Below are 23,377 nucleotides of genomic sequence, written 5' to 3' on the forward strand. Positions count from 1 at the left end.
AAAAAAAAAAAAAAAAAAAAAAAAAAAAAAAAAAAAAAAGATAAAGCAGTTTTGTTTACTTACTTTTCTATTTAAGTTAACTCACCTTATGTCTTTTAAAGCTTACTTCAATAGAGTTTTCATTTTTTCTGAGGTCAGGAAGCATTACCACAATTCTATTAAGGTTTAAAAACGTGAATCTCTAGAGAACTTATAGCTGATGTCATAAACCTCTATCTTAAATCACATAATTTATCTCTAATTTCTGAAAACACTCACTCCATTAAGTCATATTACAAATTACTCCCTTCACCTTAGGTCAAAAAGGCCAAAGGATAACAAGTGGTAAGCTTTGTAGCATCTAGGGAGAAGCACCACTCAGAAAACTCTCTGAATTGAAACATACCTGTCACAAAGCAACAATGAGATAACTACCTTAAAAAACCTCTACAATGAAACCCACCTACATAGTCTTTTTTTTTTTAAATCACATTAGCATTTACACAAAGTGTATATTGCTGCAATAAGCATGAAAATATTCCCTCAGCATGCTGCTGAACATTTTTTTTTTACTACCCTGAGTTAAATAGCACTACAGATAATTTTATTGCATGTAGTTAATAATAGTAAAAGACACTCACATTAGTGAATTTTCTACCAGTATTATTGACAAGTTTCCAGACTTCTGAAGAAAAAAAAACCACCACAACGCATAGTACTACTTATAATTTGTATTCAAACACATCTTCATCTGTATCACCATATGAACTAGCAGCCAGCAACAACAGAGAGCTACTTACTTGACCCTATGCTTCAAAATTCTTCCTCCTCACTAGCTTACTACATATCTCATTAGACAGAGAGGAAAAAAAAAAAACAGAAAGCAAAAAACAAACAAAAAAAAACTCCAGCAGATTCTAAAATGCAATTAGCTGCACTACAGCAAATAAATACTAACGGTACTGTGACATGATAGAAAACACAACAGTGAAAACAGAGCAGCATGATCCCATGCTACAACAAACAAGGGTTCGCTCAAACATGACAGCCATAGATGCAGAAAATCCAGGAAAGAAGCTGCTTATCTGCAAAAGCCCTTACCCACGGAGGGTTCTCCAGCAAGACACCCTTACCTTCACATCCAACCCTTAAGCGATGTCTGGGAAGGGGTGGAGTCTGGATCCACTCTTTCCAGTCATTGCATGCACCTGAGCTTCCCTGGGTTGGCCCTGCCTTCCCACCAGGTGCTCAGTCATTGGTTTGAACCCTCAGTTAGCATTTCCACTACCCACCCATATTTTATAAATGAAAAAACACATTTTTGTTTTCCTTGTTTTAATTACAGCATATTATTTAATCAAAGGCCACCGTTCAGAATCACTAAGGAAAACAAAGTGAAAGTTATAATCAAAGAAATGCTTTAATTACATTGTGGAAACACACTTCTAAAGGAAAAATTTCACATTCATTTCTGAGGACTTCCAAAATATGAATCTTTTGAGGAGATGTTTAGAAATGCTATAATTCTTTTGCAGTCAATTAAGATTTGTAGGAGCAGTTCTTACCTCAGCAATCATTCTGTTAGTGTCTCCCATGAAGAGCAAATTTAGTGCTTCCTCTTCATTGCTTGCTTGCTGAAGAGATAGGTTTTTCAGGTGAATGTTCTGGTTGGGGTCTTCCATTATTGTCACTTTTCTATGTGATAGGAAGAAAAAACAGAGAAATAGAATTAGCGTACAGTTAACTTTGTTCTCTATTTTTATTTTGATTGCATTAGAAGGTAACATCTAAAAATGCAAAATAATCAAAACACTGAAAATATCAAACGGTGAAGGCATAAGTGAAAGGAAGTATTTTTTTTTAGTTTTATACTGCCATCTTTTTTTATTCCTTTATCCAAATGGAAAAAGAAATTATAAAAGCTGTGCCTACTGGAGAACACTTCAGAACTGTTTTTTGGTAAGGTAGAATGAAATCTCAAGAATAAGATGTTAGATGAATCATCACAAACAAATAATGAGTAGGGCTTCTGTCTGCTATTGCCAGTTATTAAGCACTAATGAAGCATAAAACATAACATAATTATGATGAAAAAATAGGGATAGAATATTTCAGGACCATCACACCTGTAGCCAACATGATTCTAGTAATTTGCATTTTTTCAAGACTATTTCTCTTCTCATTCTTTGAATGCTGCTAATTAAAAATGTAAATGATTCTTTTCTTCATTAAAAGCAAACAAATAAAAATAGGATGTTTTAATTTATTTCCTCTGAAGCTAGAAATTTTGTAAGATGTACCTCTTCAAGCCTTATATTTCAGAAGATAGTTAAATGGAAATGGCCTTAATCACAAAGTTGTGGAAGATACTCTATGCTTAGAGACATTCAAGGTCAGGCTGGGCTAAGCTTTAAGCACCCTGATCTAGCTGTAGGTGTCCCTGTTCATTGCAGGGGAGTTGAACTATATGACCTTTAAGAGACCTTTTTAACTCAAATGATTCTACGATATAGCAAAACTCTAGGAAAATTACTTACCATCACTGAAACTCTTTCTGAATTACTAAACAGACTTTTTTACATAAGAAATTTTTCTTTTAATCGAGTAAGTGAAAGTTACACTTAATTAGCTTTACTGAGTACCCGTTAGGGTCTCCTAAGCTAGTGCAGCCTGTAATATCCAAAATACAAGTCAAGTAGTTGCATTACTGAATTTGGAAAGCTCACTGAGTTAAGGCCATTCAAAGTGTTAAAAAGTGCAATAACTGCTGAGTCAAGGCCTTAATTACTGATGGAACACCTGAGGAAAGGAGTGGGTCAGCCCTGGGTGCACAGGTGAAGGCAATTCAACTGTGCGATCAGAAGGGGGTGGAGCCTGGTTGCACCTCTCTTAGACCCTATTTAAGGGCTAACTACCCTTAGGAAAGGGTGGTGGTTGTTTTTTTTTTTGTTGTTGTTTTTTGTTTTCCTCTTTCTCTCTTTCCTGGAGGTTCCTGCTTTGTGGAGTTAGCTCCTTGGAGCTAACTGTGAGCCTATCTCTTTAGAGATGGGTGAGTAGTCCTTATTCCTTTTGTTGTAACACAACACTTTTCTATTATGTCTGTTTCTCTCTCATCACATCTCTCGTACTACCTTTCTCTTGTGTTGGTCTTTCTGATAGTTACATACGCAAATTATAAGGATGGATGATATGTGTTTTGAGACAACCTGGAGGAAAATAGAACTTCTTTAAGTTTAAAAAGAATCTTTTTCTGTATCAACAGTAAAAACAAGAAACACAAACAAAGAACAAGAAGCCAACAGTTTATGTGTGTGCATTTAAATATATAAATATGTACATATTTCATGATCCTCAAGGTTAACCACAAGAGGGAGTACAGGGCTTGAGTTTTTATCTGTAGATGTTTATTGGGCATTAATTACCCCAAGCTACCTCAAAAACATAAAGGTTAGATTTTTGGTTTGGTGTTTGTCTATTTTTTTTTTTCTCTGACAAAATTTGCAGAAACAAATTACGCAGCCAAGCAGTATTCCATAGTATTACTCTTAAATATTACAGAAGCTATTTATCCTTTGGTCAAAACATTGGAGTGGATATATATAAATAATCTGAACATGTTGCAATGCACGTACTATTTTCAGAAAAAAAAATACAAGTAAACATAGACACACTGTTTCTCTAGTAAGCATAACAATTGTTTTTACAAGTATGATTGCTGCCTGTTTAAAGCCCTATATTTTTGTGCTCTAGGATAAAATAGCCCCAATACAGTTCTAAAAACCTGCTTACTCAACTGAGAACATAACTCTGAAAGCACAGTTCTGCTCTTGCATATCAATATTTGGATAAAGCTCTGTCTGCTTTAATGCTGTCTGTGCATGCCTCACATACTAAAGCCCGTAGATTTTTTTAATTAAAATACCATGTCTTGATTAATTTTAAAATTTTAAAATTTTCAAACTGTACTGTAAGAATCATCTCCCTCTTCTTATAATACAGGAAAGCAGTGTTGCTTTAATATGAACATTTGGCATAGTTCTAGAACTTCTAATCATACTACATAGTTTGCCCAATAATTTCTAAACAACAAAGATAATAGCTTGGACAAAAAGCCTTGGAAGATTATTAAAATAAAAAGAAGACAATAGGAACATCCCAAACCATTGACAGCTTCCTATACAATAGCCTTATAGCTATTAGGAGGATTTCCAAATGGAAGTACAAATTTTTACATCTTTAGAAGCATCTGTTAAAACTGTCTCAAAATGACAAGTTCCAAAATAACAATAAAATGATTTATTTTATTGCACAATAAAATTACTGTATAATATGATGACAGAATTTTATATAGCTTCCTGTAAATTAATGAAATGTTTAAATTTCATAGTCTTAACTTGGATCTTGCAGGAACAGCTCTGTTAAGTTTTCCATTATGACTGAAAAAGGCAAAGAAAAGATTTTGTTTTCTTCATAAACAAAGAATTTTTTCCATTTGGCCTAATGGATGGGAATCTGTAGTAGATTAGGAAACCTGTAGGACGGTGTGTGGGAACTGCTGAGTCATGGCCTGAACCTCTGATCACCTGAGGCTAGCAAAGAGTCAGCCACATGAGCACAGGTGAAGGCAATTCACCTGTGCTGCTGGAAGGGGTGGAGCCTGGCTGCATCTCTCCTAGACCCATTTAAGAGCTGGATACCAGTGGGAAAAGGTCTCTTCTGGAGATCCCTCCTCTGGAGTTTTGTAGCGAGCCCAGGACGTGGGTAAGTATTCTATCTATTCTCTATTTGTTATTATAATCTACTTAGCTAAGCTCTCTACTTTATTTTGTAATTATAACATCTTTATATTCATTGATTATACAGATGTGAGCAGCATTTTTTATGCCTTTATTAACTCAGGCTATTTCCTACATCTGCTGAGCTACCATAATGCAAGAGTCTTACATGAGGAATACTTTCCTCTATGAAATTCATGTTACTTGTAAATATTGATGTTAAAGTTTATTTTGGTTTGTTGATAACATCTCACCAATTTGTGTAACAAAAAAAATTGAAAAGTTCTGGATAACAAATGACAATTTAAAAAATACATTTCATACGTTTATATCTGTCTTTGGGGCTTAAAACTGAAGATATCTAAGATAAGATTATATCAAAAACTTGATAAACATCTAAAAATAATGAACCACAATGACATAAGTTATATACGAGGTTATATAACACTTATGACTATAATTAGCGGAATACAGTGATACTACCTCAGCATGAGAAGGAGACTGTGCAGATAATAATAAGCGTAATAGCTCAAGAGGCCAGAAGGGAGAACTTTCTCCACACAGGATCAACTCTGCTCTGTGCACCATGTCATGAGAAAATAAATTCTGGTTCATTCAATGCTCCATGAACTCAGTGCACCTCAAATATAAAGGGACGAACTCACTGCCTATTCCTCTCTCTATTCTATCTTACTTAAGCAGTTATCTTATTATGCTATTTGTTGTCAGGTCTTTCTTACTGAGATGCAGAAAGAACTCTGCACCTCCTCTTTCTCACCTTGCCTTGGCCCAGTTAACCTAAAGCATACTAAGTCATATTTCTGTATCAAAGGTGATTTCTAAAGCATTTTGACACACAAACAGGGAAACACTTGTGTTGGCTGACAGGTCAGATTAACTGCTGTCCGTTCTCCTTGTGAAGCAGTTCCTCAGCTACTGACTGACAGACCCTTATTTTAAGATAAGCCAGCGTTAATTTGTCTTCACATGCATAAGTGTCACCTGCCATAATTTGGACAGTTAAAAGTGGCAAATTTTTAAATTTTTTATGATTTAGTCTATGATTTACAATTCAACAATCTCAGCATTTACGTTTGTTTTATTATTTAGTGTTAGGAAAATTTCAAGTTCTTAATAAATAATACAAACCAGTTAGGAAGAACTTATACCAATGGATTATAACTGAAGATAAATTGATTTGATTCAGTATCATAGAGCTACGCAAATCAGACTGTGTAATGGGAAACCTGTTAGAAGACAAATTCTCTTGCAAAATCTTGGAGCAAAAGAGTTTCAGAAAAACTCCTAATTTGAACAGTCCTGCAAATCATTTATCATAGAAATAAGAGATGGCAGTCAGAATTCAAATACTCATTCATCACCTATATTCTACAATAGTAGTTTCATGCCTTTCATATACTTGAAAACAATTTTAATTTTTATTTTCTTGTATAAGCATGGAATGGAATTATTGATATTAGAATGTAAAAGTTTTATTTAATAAGTCAATTGAACTGAAGCTGCATCTGAATAAACATCTGAATAAACTTCAGCTACAGTGTCACAGAACTTAAAAAAAATATATCCAGCTTTCTACAACAAAAACAAGTTATGCTTGCAAACTAAGGAATACTGTATATTAGGCATTAGGGTATTTCAAAAGGTAATTTTTATGGGCTACATGTAAAATCATAACAACTAAACATTTAGAAAACTTTTTTTCCTGTTAAACTAAATTTACTGGGGTTTAAAAGTCATATTTGTTTATGTACCTGTTAGAAACATGATTGCATTAGATCTTGTTAATGAGCCTCACATATTCAATATGTTCTTCTTGTAAACATAGAATATTGTTACAGTGCAACTCATGAAAAGGTTTGTGTTGTAAAGACTTAGCTCTTTCAAAAAATACAAGCTTGCTATATATAGTGAATATTGTACATTTAAATTAGACTGAATCCAAAGTTTACATGGCTCCAAGGAAGAGTAAGAAGCAAAAAGAAAGCATCTTTTCAGTGGAAGAACATAAATGGACATGAATAGTTGGGATGCATATCTACATATGTATAAGTAATGACATAGAAGAACATGCAGTCTATATCCACGATGGAATTTAAAGCGGTGATATTAAACAACTTCCTGTTAAAGTAAAATAAGCAATAAGGTTTTAAAAAAATATTGCTATGAAAAATTTGCGTTCAAAGAAACCCGAGTAAATTATATTCTGTACTTTGCTTACCACCAGTACAACCCTAAAACGTCTTAAATACATAAAACTCTCATTAAAAAATGAAATATGTATCAGGTAATAAACACTTAATATATTTTAAAGTCTCTGTAACTGCTATTTACTTTGCCATTTGCAAGAATATGTCCAAGCAGCTAAAATATAACTGATCATGTAGTTACGCTTTATGCAATTTCTCTCTCATTTTATTTCAGGCCATTACAATTTATTTCTAAAAGTTTAACCCCTGAATATCTTAAAAATAAACAAATGTCTTATTAACTGAATAATTTTACTTGATCTTAAGTATAAGTGATGAAGGTGTATATTTATTGCAGAACACATACTTTTTGACAACTGAGGTACTGAAATTGTAATAGCCTTATGTTAGGTCACACTGAAAGCAATATCTCCTATTTATTTCCAGGGAAGCTAAAAACAATACAAAGAGCAGAATAGCACTATTTGATAGAACAGCTTCTCAGCTGCAAAAGTTTTTCAATGCAGTCATCACTGTTAGCTATGCATTTTTACTGGCAATGAATAAGAGCCTGCATGCCATGCTCATAAAATTTAGCACTTGATGGAGATGACCCACTTTCATAGCTGCTATGATGACAGTGTTGCTAGGAAAATGTTGTCCATTCAGCCCATTCTTCATCAGCCCAAACAGATAGAAGTGAGAAAGTACCAAACCTGGACTATACAGTGGTTGTGGTAGGACAGCCTAGCCAATACTAGCCATGTGTCCATGGTATTCAGATTTGCTTGCAGCCTGGCATTGTTGTGTTGCAAGATAAAGGTTTTCTTTTTTCTCTGGCCCAATTTTAAAAGTTTGAATCTTCAGCTTAGTCAGAATCATGATGCAGCTGTCAGAGTTGATGGTTTGTCTGACTTCCAGGAAATCAAAGAGGGTAACCCTTCTTACATCCCAAAAGATAGCATGCATCATTTATTTTAGCAGTTGAGGACTGTGTATCAAACTTTTTATTCAATGGATAATTTGGGTATTACCACTCCATGGACTGTTGTTTTGACTCTAGCTCATAGTGGTGACACCATGTGTCATCGCTGATGATGATACAATCCAGGTATCTGGATACCTGGTAACAGTCACTTTCAGCCTCATTTTGGTTCAGTAGGTCCTGATAAACATATGTTGTTCTTTCTGTTCCTATGTGAGTGTTCATGGGACCCACTTGGCACAAACTTTGCAATCTTCCAACTTTGCATTGAAGCTGATATTCAACTCCACATGCAGTTCCCTGGTCAAAACCTGCTGATTTGTGTGGATAAGCTGATTGAGACACTCTTCATTTTGTGGTGTGACAGCTGTGTGTGGCCAATCTGGAATGTGGCTTGTCTTTCATGTCACTGCTGCTGATGCTCACCACCCATAACCTCACTGTGCTTAACATCAATAAGCTTTCAGTGCCAATGAATGCCAATGGGTGTCATTTTTCCTGCACTGACAAATTCAGTGACACATCTGTTTCATACACACTTCCATGTTGTTTTTTCAGGCTACCTTACTGCTGTTTATCTGTCACAAAATGGAATATTAGCCAACGTAATAAAACAGGAGGCATGATTTTCAGAACAGCTGTTGTACATTCATGATAAAAAAAAAAAAAAAACAACAGTATTTTATCAATGTTTCATTAAAAAATGGAGTTCATTATTTTATATGTGAAGTGAAGCTGGGAGACCAATCTGCAGTCCAGTCTCATATGCTGAATTTGTTGGCTTCTTTCTTTCCTCTAGACTACTTTGTCTTACAAAGGCTGATCTTGAAAGATTTTGTAGTTATAGTTCCTGGTTAGCACATGCTGTGTAGAAAGCTTAAGGTACATTTTATAGTAATTCTTATAGTAATTCTAGAATTATATGTAGTAATTCCAGAACGTATTTTTGGGGAAAAAAATGTTAAAAATGAGTTTGTTACAAATGTAATTATCTATTTTGACAGAAAAATCAATTATATTCTGATATTAGTCTGTTGGCAGTTCTTGGTGCACTTTATCAGCAGTGATGAAATTGCTATTTACACATTTCTGCTGTCATGCTGAGTGAGAAGGTTTATGGTTTCCAGACTCACTTTTAACTATTTATCATTTGTTATTTTAAGAGCAACGCAAGCCATAAACTCTTCTTTCAGGAGGAGCGTAGAGATTTTCAAAAACTTAGGTTTTGAATTTCCTGTTAAGTGCAAGGTCTTTAACCTTGCTGGACTTAATTTTTGTGACCTATGTGTCTGTTTGTTTGTTTGTTTTTTCAACTATCCTTGTCCAAGTATTAGTAAATGCTAGGATCACATATACGTGGTATCTGACAGTGATTTTTGTTTTGCTTGTCTATTATATGTATTATTACCACTTACGGCAAATCTTCTAATCTGGAAGCTTCATGTCTTGGGTCCAACAGATCATAACCACATTCATTGTAGATTTCTAAGTAAGAAACATGAGTTGTATAGACTTTGCTGTTGTCCTAAAAAGCAAACAAAAAAAAATAATAAAACAGCAAATAAACAGTTGGGCAAAGGAAGATCTATAAACGCAAGTGAAAGCTAGGTCAGAGGAAAGACTTATCACTACAGCTTCTAAGTTGTTTTCTCATTCTGTTTCTTTTTCTTCTCCTGGGCATTGTTTATATTCTCATTTAGGGATATTTATATATTTTCTGAGATGCCACATGCATGAAATCTAAAGTAGAAAAAGGAAGAAATTTTAAAAAAATATATGAAAATAGAAGCATCCTGAACTCCAATATGCCCATTAGAAGAAAGTTGAGTTTGTTTTTTCTTTTTGTATTTAGATAGAAAGATAGAAAACACATCTTTTTCTCTTTTTGCTTTTGCCCCCTATGCTCGCAGAAGCCCAACTGTTTGCTCATATCACTGCTACAAAGGACAAAATAAAATTTACTTTAAATATAATAAATAATCATCAGAGTTCAGATCTCTTCACTTTATCCACTTATTTCTTTCCATAAAAATGAAGTTATTCTACAGTATTTGTTTTAATAAGTAAAACACACAAGTACATACTTATAGAAAAAGGTTTTTTTAAATCTGGAATGCTGTTGGCTGGTTACTGATGTTCAGAGTTTCCTTGTATTAGACAAAAATAAGACATATTACTTATGCCATCCTTCCAACCTGTAGGCTGAAGGTCAGCTAGAAGACTAAATATAGAATTCTTTCAAACGTGAAATTCAGAATAACTAACTTAAAAATCCACTTCGCTATTCAACTAGGCTTTTTTTTTTTTTTTTTTTCCTTCCAGTTCTGGTAGTATATTAGTTGGGAATTGTCTTTTAGTTATTAGAAAAATTAATATAAATGGATAATAAAAAATATTTTAGGGGAGGTTTAAGACTAGTTTTTCTTATTAATCATTTGCATTTATTTGATTTTGTTTCATTGCTCTTAACTGTTGAGACTTTAGAGTATGCTTGTAGTATTTCAAATATCATTATTACCTTCTGTCAAACATTGTTTGTTGCCCTGTTTTCTGTATATAGAATAAATGAAGAAGTTGTGAAATTAAGTTTCACTTGTTCTGGATTTACGGTGCTGCAGAAATGACTTAAAGCTAAGTTGCGGTCAAGTTACACCTCCCATATTTTCTTTCAGCTAAGTACAATGGCTTTCTCTGAACAGGAGATGCGATGGATTTTTTTTGTTCTAAGAAGAGTACAGGATTTCAAATTCAGTGGGTTGCAGTGGTCTCTAAATTGGCTTAAATAATTTGTAAGTGCAACAATGACACTTTTTTGTAGGAGATTTTGATTTGTGTAATCATAAAACTGTTTTGAGCGTACTTAGTTTCCCTCCTAAGTTCTTCAGGGCTAGAACTAGAGATGTTGAAATGGAGCATTAATAACATTCATTTTACTTTATGGATTCACCAAAAAGTAAGTTCATAGCTCCTAGATTTGGCTTGATTACCACACTAGAGTTGTGTGTTTCACCTTAACAGCTGTGTCAAATTCAGTAATCTCACAACAGTTTCACAGAGTTGATGGTGGTAGGAAAATCTTCTATGGAGTATTAAAAACAATTAAAAGAAAAGAAATAACTGGGTGAGGACTATAAATGTCAGAAATATTGTAAGACAAGGAAAAAAAGTAGCAGAGAATGAAATATAAATATTTCTTGTACTTAGTACTGTTGAAATTTTTTGGTGAAGCCAAACCCATATTTACACAGGTGGAATGACTATTTCTCCACTAGAAATTGACAGTTCTAGCATAAAACACATGCAAAATTAGTTTTCAGAGTATAATTTATTACTTTTGAAAGTATTTTTCTAGCCACTATTAACTTGTCTTTAGGTTCTGACTCTGTTTTAAAAACAGACCAAAGGATTTTTTGAGTAGTACATTAGGAAAAATAAATAACAGCAATAATAATAATAATAAATATTAATGACATTTTTACTATTTGCATAATTTGTTCATAAGTTATACATATGTAATTATATTAAAAAATGGGCCTAACATATGACCACTTTCAATTCAATTATGCTGAGTGAATCAGACTTTTATTAGTAATATCACCTACACATAAAACTTTCCATATAAGTATGTAATTGGAGTTAAAAAGAAAAGGACAGAAAAGAAGAATACACATACTTATTCTCTTTCAAATCCTGCATTACTGACTTGAAAATTATTACTTTCATAATAATTTAGCTGTCTGTCAATATTATAGTTAATAAATAATTGCATCAAATATGAACATGCAATTGTGCTGAGTTAATAGCTGAGTATTTTAAGAAGTGTACTGTTTTTTTGAGTATCAATCAAGCACAAAGAAACTATATAACTTATGATGAGTGAAAAAAATGGTCCTTATTTAATGCAATATTGTTGGTTTATCATTGCATAGGAGTCAAAGCTATTTTTGCAGGATGCGCATGTGATGCAATGCATGCAATGAAAAAAGGGTAAAGCAGTGAAGATAAGACAAGTACAACTGCTTATGTGATCTGAATGTGTATGATAGAATCCACTGAAAAAATAGCATGGTTTAAAAAAAAACAAAAAAACAACACCCTTTCACATCCATTGTCTCATTCTAAAGGCAGGTAACCAACAGTAAGCAGCTCATTATTGCGTAATATTTCATGAAAAGTTACATGTTTTCTTAAACATTACTGAATTACTAATCTTAGGGCTTCTTACTGTTACTTTATGACAGTATTATAAAAACAGTCCTTCAAAATATAGCTAAATATTTTTACACCAGTCATTTAAAAAAGAAAACCAACAAATGCAGAAAACAATCTCCCATACCTTCTGTAATTGATCAAAAATGTAAGAGAGGGTCCTGGGAATGATGCCTCTGTCACTGTAACGTTCAGCTCCTCCTGTGATCGTAAATGTTTTGCCACTGCCTGTTTGGCCGTATGCAAAGATAGTACCATTATATCCTGCCAAAGCACTATAGAAAAAATTAAAAAAAATTAATATATAGAGCATATTCTTTATGATAAGCTTTTTATAAAACCAAAATGTGGTTCACAGTAATTCTTAAATACACAGCAGCTGTCTTCAACATATTTATTTCAGATTCAATAGAACTTACACAGTCTGAAATGCCATTAAGACGTGATCATCTTTTTTCACACCTCACATTTGCTGAAGTACCTAACAAAAGCCTATCCAAAATGTTTTTCTCTGTAAATCATCAGACTCTCAGTATTCATCTGATTTCCATTAAACAGCAGAACAGAAGATAGGCTGTACACTAGTAGGATGAACAGTAGTTCAGCTGCACACTCAGCAGGATATATGTAGGATTAGACTACAGCAGATGTGATTTTCATCAGCCATGGCTGATGAGGTGATATATTTGACATTATGACACAACATATTTGATCCTGACTTTTAGTCCTGATTTTGTTTTAGAAGAGTGGGGTTTTAACACAAAGAAAGAAAAAGGTACTCCCAAATTGTGGTAATCTAGATTCCACCAATGAGAAGTTGGTGCAGTTTGACAGAATAATTCAGCAGTTATTTTCTTTTTAACAGCTAGTGAAGTTTCTTGTACTGTTTTAAGGAGAGGCTTGTATTTTTACCAAGACACCGTTGATGAGCTGATATCTGAAATATAAATGTAAATTTTCATTTTTCCCTTGATATTAAAAGTAAAACTTCCTGCACACTGTATTTAATGTATTTAAAATATCAATTGATATTCATAGTTTATAAGTATTTGTTTCCAGCTCTGTCTCAGAAGGTAAAAATCTGTCTCCATGTTTCTAGATCAATTTCTTGTTGATTGTTGTAAACTGCCTTGACCTTGAAATGTATTTTAAGTGCTCTAACATCCTGTACTGCACTCTGGCTAACTATAAACAGTGAGGTAAAAATGATAGAGGACATAATTATTTTGAATTTTCATTTGTCTGAAAACAAACAAAAATTGAGTAAATTTTTTGCAACTCTTTGAAATCTGTTACTGACTGTAATATTCACATGGCCAGCCAAACCAGAAGTGGCAACAGTCTACATGATAAAGAAATCAGATTAACAAGGGCCAGTTTTTCTTTTCAGTAGCCAACATTGCAAAAAGTTTCCCTCCATTTGAAATTTTTCTACCAAAAATCCAGTATCTCCTGACAAAACATATGAAGAAAGTACAAAGAACGTACATGAATAATAAAAAATGCTGACAAGACATAAAATAATCAAGAAGGAATTACTTTCATGATGAAACGCATCAGAAGTACAATCTACTCTGGATTTGGTTTACTATGCTTAAAGACCCACTCCTTTTGTATAAGCAGAAAGAAATGATAAATTATTCTTGGGCATTTTGTTTATAAATAAAAAGGGGCAAACAACCCTTGCATAAGATAAAAAGAACCACATATAGATAACTGCTAGTCTGGCGCCACAAGAGATGCAATGGTTCTCCAAATTATTATTTAAAGGCTTGAGCAGATGCCAAATTGCTTATTTTAATCCATTACAGTAGGATGACAGAGAAAAAAACAGAAACATGTTAAAAGGAACTACAACCAACATCTGCTCCCAAAGACCAAAACACCCACAAGACAGAGTGTATATAGATATATTTTAGATTCCAGATGTTAAAAATCAAAACATTCATTATTAGGAAACACCTCATTCTTTTATCTTAGGAATTTGTAATGCCTACCACCACTATATCTGAATGCTGAATACAGTAATTATCTGTCAGAAGGTAAGGGTATCAAAGTAAGTTTGCAGATGGCAGGTTCAAAACAAGCAAGAGGAAATGATTCTTCATGCAAAATGGTGTTAAGCTATGAAATTCCTCGCAGTGGATGTTGTGGATGCTAAAAGATCACACAGGCATCAGCAGAGACTAAATTAATTTCTGAAAATGTTCTCTGATGATGAGAAATTAATTTTCTATCAGAAAGTACCTAAGCTACAACTAACCGGGAGCTAACAGAATACTAGGTGAAGGTAGATTTCCATGTTCGACTTTTTTCCCTAAGCATTGACTGTTAGTCACCCAATAAAAGAGAAAATTAGAATTGTTGTAACACCGTACCTGCAACGGTGGTGGTTTAGAGATGTAAGAAAAAGCAGCTATTTTAAACAGCATTTCTATTTTGTGTTGGACTAGATTATGTGACTGTCTGAAAAGAAGACAAGATTCAGGGCTTCAATAAAATATTTTTATATTAAGAGAAGACCTTGTCTCTTCCCTGATTATGTTACTAAGCAAAATCTGTCAGAAAAACGGTATCAATTATCAGCTACAGCACTTTCTAGAATGGATACATCTACAAATGTAGTTAAAAGGGAGCAAGGACATTTTGTTATTTTCCCTCAAATATTCTTACTTTTCTTACTTACAGTTAACTTGCGCTTTCTAATTTACTCATAATTAGTGGCAATTAAAAACAAAAAAGTGTAGTAAAAAACTAATATTTCATTAAAAACAGCAATGTAGACTCTTATTTAAGTAAATGACTGCTGCAGAGCTGCATACTAACAATTGCTGTTACTCAAGAGACTTACTTCATGGTGGGAAGACATAACATTCCTAAACAAAAGTGTGATACAAAAGTCTAACTCACGCAAGTAATTATGCTTAAATTCATTGATCCATTGTGTTTACAACTTGTTAACATTCCTCAAGTGAGAAATTTCTCAAGTGGAAGCTAGAAAATTTATGATTAGTTGCTATAGTTCAAAATACCATTCAGTACTTTGTTCTTGAGTATCTGAGATGACTCAAAGTGGTATAAAACTCAGTGATATTAGACAGAGGTTGAAAGCAAGCTGAGGTTGTTTTGTTGTGGTTTGTTTTTCTGGATACATTTTGTTTTAATTTACCATGATTCTTTTTTTCTATTTAAAGTTTATGAATGCAGAACTTTTCATTTGTTTCTATGCTTCTTGTTAATGAGACCGAAGGATAGTTTGTGCCTAAGTATGACAGCTGCTTCCCTCTGCAGCCTGGAGAAGGCTCTAAGGAGACCTTATATTAGCCTTCCAGTACTTGAAGGGGGACTTTTTATAAGGTCATGTAGCAACAGGATGAGGGGAAATAGTTTTAAACTTCAAGAGGGTAGATTTAGACTAGATATTAGGAAGAAATTCATTACTGTGAGGGTGATGAGACACTGCAACAGGCTGCCCAGAGAGGTTGTGGATGCCCCCTCTGTGGAAGCAATCAAAACAAAGCTGGAAGGGACTTTAAGCAATCTGGTCCGTAGCAGGGGCCTGGAACTAGATGATCTTAAAGATCCCTTGCAGCCCAAACCACTCTATGATTCTGTGATAGGTTTTGTTCAATCGAACAAAAAGTTTCCATCAAACTATAGTAACTTTAAATATGTAAATAAAAATAAATTTGAAAATGAGTTCTATGTTCAGATTTGGATTTCCCAATCCAAGAAGGATGCTAGAAAGAAATGAGAGTGATTCTAACAAAACCAATTTGGTTCAAGCTAGAGAACATTAATACATGGATAAGCAAAAGGAGTTGTTTTCTGACAGCCTGGAGATGAGGAGGCTATACATGTGTGTAATTGTCACCTTCTGTTACAGAATGGATTGTTCCAAGAAGGAATGGGATAAAAGGCAGTTGTTGCAAGATGCAAAAGAAGTTCAAAATATGATGAAAGTGTTCTTCACAATGAGAGCAGGTAAGTCCTGGAACTGATGCACAATGAGTTGTGGGATTCCCATCTTTGGTTTATTTTCAAAGCTTTACTATGCTCAAGCAAACTCTGAAGCTATACCTGTTTTGTTCAGAAAGTTGGACCTAATGACTTACAGAGACGCCTTCCAGCCTGTTTATTCTATGATTTTAAGAGAGAATTTTTTAGCAATAGACATAATTCACGCACACACACAAAAGATCAACAGAGGAATGTATTTGTAAAAAAAAAAACTTTACTATTCCTTGAAAACATGCTAAATGTTTACACAATGTAAACATAGTGTTTTATAAATACCAGTACAATCGTCTTCCTCAGGAAAGTCAGAACACTCTGACTCCATTTTTATTACTCTGAGCTTCAATTAATAATGAAAATAATCTCAAGAAATAGCGTGAACTTATTATCAAGCTTTTGACATCAGCAGATATTAAAGACATACAGGAATCTCATCTTGATAGCTGCTGGACGAAGTCAATCCAGAGCCAGAAGCCATTACAGCAAAACTGAATAATGTAAATAAATAAAAAATGTTTAAATGCTTAAATCAAAAAGGCTGTACTAAATAAGGCCTAAATTCTTTGAGTGTCTATTTGTAGATTAAAGTAATGGCTGGGAATCAGAAACAAATTTTGCTTTTACTTTGCTTTCACTAGTTTATTTCAGGTTCATATTGTTATTTTAATTGGAGCCCTGAAGATTCATTTTAAATGACTAGTAATATGAAGATGGGTGTTCTTAGCTATGAAAATACTGGATTACTGAAGTATAAGGTAACTCTTGAGTCACAGCTTGAACCACTGATTGAGCACCTGGGAAAAGGACCTGGTCAGCCCTGGGAGCACAGGTGAAGGCAATTCAACTGCATGACAGGAAAGGGTGGAGCCTGGCTGCACCTCTGTTAGATCCCATTTAAGGGCTGACTGCCACTAACAAAGGATCTCTTCTTGGAGATCCCTCTTTGGTGAAGCTTTCCCCTGCAAACCTAGAAACTTCTGATATGTGTGAGCAATCTTCTTCTCCTTCCTTTATAGCACCTCTCTAGTGTCTCAGTCCTTACATCATTGTTACAACCTCTGTTGTAATGCCTTTTCCATTGTATTGACCTGTCCAATTGCTACATGAAGAAAGTGGAAAATATCTTGATCTTTAGATCTTGTAAGCAATCTCCTCATCTCAGTTCTTGCTGACTTGAAATGTTTTACCAAAGTCCTTTTTCCTTTTTGCAATCTTAGAAAACAGTGGCTCAAGGTCATTTTATAAATGACATGATGAAAAGAAGAAAACTTAATTTGCAGGATCTGGAAAAGCACTTCTCAGGGAGAATGTGTCTTTACACATAGTATTTAGGTATCTTCTCTCATTTGGTGATCAGATTAAAGTTCCTTTTAGTTAAAATAAACAAAGTATCTCAGCATGACTTTTCTTCTTTATGCTTTGGCAGATTTATGGAACAAATCTAATTTGGTAATGTCTCATATTTCAAAAATAACATTGATGTCCAAATGTGCACGTTATCGTTTCTGAGAGCTTAGTGTAAGTTTCCACTGAAATTTCAAAAAAGTTTTCCTAAAAAGGCAAGCTGAAATACAATTTCCTATTTTGACTGAAATTCTCAAATAATTTAAAATTTCACCAAAAGCACTGCAGAAGATAAGTATCACAAAAATAGTATGAGTGACATCTATCAAACTGTAATCTATAATAAGCAGTATTCTTGAACAATTCTGAACTTAAATTTAAGTCAAAATGGACATGACTAATAGCTGTTTGAGATGAAAACTTAATGAAGTTTTCATTTTTTTATTAAATTACAAAATCTATAGCTGTTCCTTCTCCCATTTCTCAAATTAGGGGATATAGTAAGCTACACTGTTTCAAGCTGACATCCAAAAAGTAGATGTCTTTTTACTGTATATAAACTCTACAGGTCTTTTTTTTCTACATAAGTCACTCACATTAGCAGTAATTCAGTTGTGAAGATCCTTTACCTGCAGGTGAGCCAAACTGCTATTTCTCACACTTGCATCACAAATATATCCATGTCAGAATAAAAAATTGGTCACATAAGCCTGCCTTTAAATTAGTAAACAATGACAATATTCCACAAATAACAAAGTCTGATGCTTACACCTCACTAAAAGTCCAGAAAAACAAAAACAGAACTAGCAAAGTAAAAAATAAGAAGGTAGTATTTTTGTTTATCATTTTTGTGCTGAACTCCAGAAGTAGTCTTCCAATCTTAACCACTCAATGATTCTGTGATTCATGAAACTGTATAGAAAATACTTTTCTAATGCAATGAAGTGAGCTTATATTATAGGTAAAAAGATAACTATACATGGATTTCTATTTCTATGCAACAAAAAGACAGTGTAGTTTTAGGAGTTAACGATGCAACTTTACCATAAATAGAATTCTCAGGGGATTGTTTTATATCTCCCAGATTCAGATATGTCAGTATTCAGAAAATCAAAACATCAATACACTTTCACTATGAGGCAAACACTTGGCAGCTCTCCTCCAACTAATACAACAAAATCTATTTCTGATCCTAATTACTCTCAAGAACAACGTACCATTCTGCCACTGGTTTGGCAATGCTGTCAAAAACCACATCTTGCTTCACCTCTTGATCAAAAATTTTCTGAAATCTGAAAATATTAAGCAAAGAATAATTGCTCAGAATCTTAAAACACTACTTGATTCATACTTGTGTTTATAGTAGTTGATGTTTACATCATTAGGCTTACATAACTTAGTACAATGTTTTCCCTGTAGTCTTATTCACAGCATCTGTTGTACTATTGCACATAAATAGTCTGCTAAACACAGAGCTGCATTGATGGGATCTTCACAATAAATTCCTCTGATAAAATGATGTGGCTTAGAGAAAGATAATCCTCATTTTAGATCTACCGAGAGAATCAGTGTTTGTAACTGGCACCACACTGGAATCTGGATAAATAGGTTACACCATAGCTAAATACTGTGTCTTACCAATATGTTTTTCCTTTTTTTTTTTTTTTTTTTTATAAAATAACCAGTTCCTTCATTCTGTTGCACACATACAGTAATCATTAAAGGAAAATGTTTAACTAAATCTTTCCTATGTAAAGCAACTGCAGTTTTCATAGAGAATTATATATCTTTGAAGTTGGAAGGGACCACCTACTGCAATTCCCCTACTCAAGGAAGAGTCAACTGAAGTAGGGTTCTGTCCTATCAGGTTGGATTATTTGCATATGGGGAGCATAAACAGCTGCTTCAGACTGTTCTTTCTGTAAAGAGTCCTAGCACTCTGAACCTCTCCTAATATGTCAGACATCCCAGTCCCTTTACAGGAGCCCAGAACTGGATACAGTGTTTCAGGTAATTTTCTGAAAACCTGGTTACTAGCCAATCACAATCCTGTACTGGTGCATGTGTTTCTACCTCTCTAGGAGCTGGATTTGACATTTCACGATGTTGAACTTTAAGATTTCTACTGGCTTTTTCTCCAGATTCTCTGAGCAGCAGGACAACCATCTGGTATGTCAACCACCCATTTGCAGATAACACAGAACTGAATATTTGCTGAATATGAACTTGGTCCCATCATCCAGGACACTAATTAAGTTGTTCGATAGAACTGGATTCCGTATTATTTACATCACAACAAATGGCCTTGGTGGATTTTGTACTCTTGCTGATAATCTTTTGAGCACAGCAGCTTGGCTCATTTTCAATCCCCCTCATTGAGCACTTACATAACCTTTCCAAACCCCATCCTTCAGTCTTCTTGGGTCACCTGATCCTGCTCTCACCTCTAACACAGTTCTTTTTTAAGGTTGTCTATAGTCAGGAGCTCCTGCTCAACCATCCAGGCCCCTGCTGTCACTGCTTAATTTCTTATCAGGGCAAATTGTTCCTGAAGGAGGTAATCCTAGAAAAACAACTAGCTCTCTGGGACTTCCCAACAATCTAGGGCTGTGTCTCATGGGTTTTTGTTCAAGCAGGTCCCTGAACAGGCTAACACTTACTCTCAAGAAGTCTAAGGTTGTGACCTTGCTTTCTTCCTTGTTTCCTATTCTCAGGTTTTTGAATTTTACAATTTCATAGTCATTACAACCAAGGCCACCCAGCTTTCACATCCATGATCAGTCTTCCTATATTTGTAAATAAGAGGTGTAGCAGATCCTCCTCCCCTTATTGGCTCTTTAAGTTTTAGGAAGTTCAGGAATCAATACACTTCAGAAAACTTCTGGATTGTTCATGCTCTGCTGTGCTGTTCCTCCTGTCTGGAATTGCACATTAATGTAGAACCTGATAGGGTATATAGAAAAGCCTTAAACATGTGCAGGGTATACAACATCTGAAAGAAATGCAGTATATAAAATATACACTCTATTCTGCTAACACTGTATTAGTCAAGTCATTCAAAAAATTGTATTTGACTCCCATACAAGAAAGTAAGAATAAAGGAGACTAATGTTTAAGCTGACCAAGGGACACAGATTTTATGCAGCTGTAAGCTTTATGGAGGAAAAAAAAATGCTTAATCCACAGTGTTACTTTTCTTTTGCTTTGAGGATAGTAAGTCATAGTGTTTCTTAGCATTATTTACTACAGACATTTTAATAAATGATAGAGTAAATCAGAATAAAAGTGTTCATTGGGCATTTGCATTCTAAGCTATTTTTGCATAAAATCAATTTGGAGAAGGCAGTTCCTCACTTTGCAAGCAGAACAGATTTCCTTAGCTGATGTAAAATGACATCAGGCTAAACTGCAGATGTTCATCTGTGGCTCTTTTTTAGTAGCACAGAATAACATAATTTATTTGATTTGGTATTATAAAAAACCTTGAATACTAAGTTAAGGATGTCCTTTTTTCAAAAGTGGTTATACATCTAGAATTCACAAAATTTTTAAACTATTTTCTCTACATATTTTAAAAAGATAAATAATTTGATAGTATTGGTACTTTAAGTTCCTAAAAATTATTCACGTTCCACTGTGAGATATCTACTGTGATAGTTTCTGATTCTTTCAGCTGCTTTTTAAACTGTTTTCGTTGTGTTGAAAACATTGTTTTTAAACAGTGTTTTACATAAAGGCACTTTGGTTAGTCTATGCCAACTCACTAGGTCACAAGAAAACAACACAGTGCTGCACTTACTTTTCATCAATGAATTCAAAACAAGCTGTAGGAGTGGAAGACATAGATCAAGATGGGAACACATAATGGTATGCAATGCATAGGTTTAAAAAAAAAAAAACAAAAAAAAAAACAAAACAACAAACAGAAGCAACTTTAGTGTTCATCAGACTCATTCAGCTGCAGAACATGATATGCTGAAGTGTTGCTGTTGTTAAAGGAACTGTATGAATATAAAGCTACCTCTACCAAAACTTAATGTTAGGAATAGGTTTCTCCTCTGCGATTCTACACATGTGTCACTATACAAAGGTGAGAACTTTCACTTACTTGAACTTGTAGCTCTCTCGCTTATTGTTGACAAACCCATCTGCTAAATCACGTGGCACGATAATCTCCAGACTGGATGCAGATTTTTCATCCTCAACTGAGTAAATCTAATGAATGTGGATATGAGTTAACAAAGTAAGCTTTGTTGCTAAGCAGCACAGCCCTTAGATGCAACATGGTTAGTGAGCATAGCAAAATAACGTAGAGCAAAGTAGTACTGCCTAGTTCAAAGCCCTGAACGCTCAAGCACATCTTTCTACAGCTATTGTTCCAAAAAACAAGTGCACAGAGGTCTCAGCTTGTTGTCACATAGACACTACAGTAAGATGTGAAATAGAAATGCAGTCTGACACAGCTTGCTTAATAAACAATTTTATCAATAACAAGTATGTGCATTAAACAAAGCACGGTGAGGCAGGCATCTAAATGCTTCTGAGGGATAATCGGGAACATTTTTACTATTCCTTGCTATTACAGCAGGCTAAGGGCAGCTCTGCATTATCCCTCAATGTGCTGAACAATATTTAACCGTTAACAGCCTAAATCCCGCCGAACGCCTCAAGTTTTCTCGGTGGTTCCAAGCTGGTCACCCCATTCCCGCCTCACGTAGGACCCCGCCAGCACCGAGCTCCCTTCCTACCCCCGCCTGCTGCCGCCTGCCCAGAGGCTTCAGGCGCGCGTACACCCGGATGCTTTCCTTCACCATCGCTGCTGGGGCCGCCGCGCCGCTGCTCGCGTAGCAACAGTAACCATGCAACGCTACCCAGCCTGCCCTGGGAGAGCCGCGGGGCCCCGTGAGCCGGGCGCGAGGGCTGCCGTCATGTCTGGAGGGATAATTTGTAGCATGCAATGAAAACTTTCATTCTTTTAGTATAGCGTAAGGGCACTTGAAGTTTGCAAGTTGCAAAGGTTGCATCGAAGGAACAGAGGCTGCAGGCTTGCTGAAGGAGCGTAACTTTGAAAGAGGTAATAGTAGGACCCAGTTGTTCTGTGAAATGGTTACCGAAAAGACGAAACAGAAGTTGATGCCCTTTTGCTCTGCTCTGTAAGGCTCTATTTGGAGTGTTACGTCCAGGCGTGAGGCCCACAGCCAGGCAGGGATGTGGAGTGGGTCCAGAGCAGGGTCATGAGGGTGATTGGAGGGCTGGAGCACCTCTGCTATGAAGAAAGGCCGATGGAGTTGGGCTTGTTCAGTCTAGAGAGAAGAAATCTTCATGGAAACCTCATTAGGGCCTTCCAGTACCTGAAGGGAGCTTATAAACAAGAAAGGGGAATGACTTTTTGCATGGTCTTACAGTGATAGGACGGGGGAGAATGTCTTTAAGCTAAAAGAGGGGAAATTTAGGTTAGATGTTAGGAAGAAATTAATCAGAGGTTGGCGAGGCACTGGCACTGCTGCCTAGAGAGGCTGTGGGTGCACCATCCCTGGAGGTGCTCAAGGCTGGGTTGGGTGGGGCCCTACCCATGGTAGGGATTGGAGCTAGATGAGCTTTAAGGTTCCCTTCCAACCTGAGCCATTCTATGATTCTCTTTTGGCGAGACAAAGTAGTAAGAATTGCAGTGATTATAAGTGATTATAAGATCAAAATTAAGTGAAAGATCAGGGAGTTAATTTGAGGATTAATTAAGAGAATAGAAATTTCTTTAACCCAGATGTGGGAAAAATATGTTGACTTTCTATTCCAAATTAGAAAAAGCATTAGCATTAGGGAAAAGGTTTCCTGTCCCATGTGAGCAAACAACTATCTCAGAA

The 23,377-nt window shown here is 35.0% G+C and overlaps 1 protein-coding gene across 1 annotated transcript in view; it reads right to left on the bottom strand.

The window, feature by feature from the left end:
- KIF6 (kinesin family member 6) overlaps positions 1-22,330 on the bottom strand; it is a 139,630-nt gene extending 117,300 nt beyond the window's left edge. Inside the window, exons 1-6 of the mRNA XM_042885015.1 lie at positions 22,265-22,330; positions 21,625-21,731; positions 18,734-18,808; positions 12,283-12,430; positions 9,362-9,471; positions 1,545-1,674 (exon numbers count right to left, since the gene is read on the bottom strand). Of these exons, the coding sequence (XP_042740949.1) occupies positions 1,545-1,674; positions 9,362-9,471; positions 12,283-12,430; positions 18,734-18,808; positions 21,625-21,731; positions 22,265-22,330 (636 nt within the window). The remainder of the gene's footprint in view (positions 1-1,544; positions 1,675-9,361; positions 9,472-12,282; positions 12,431-18,733; positions 18,809-21,624; positions 21,732-22,264) is intronic.
- Positions 22,331-23,377: the final 1,047 nt, after the last annotated feature.

This window comes from Lagopus leucura, unplaced genomic scaffold, assembly GCF_019238085.1.
Source record: "Lagopus leucura isolate 7727_CA_CO unplaced genomic scaffold, USGS_WTPT01 Super-Scaffold_73, whole genome shotgun sequence".
Classification (NCBI taxonomy): Eukaryota; Metazoa; Chordata; class Aves; order Galliformes; family Phasianidae; genus Lagopus; species Lagopus leucura.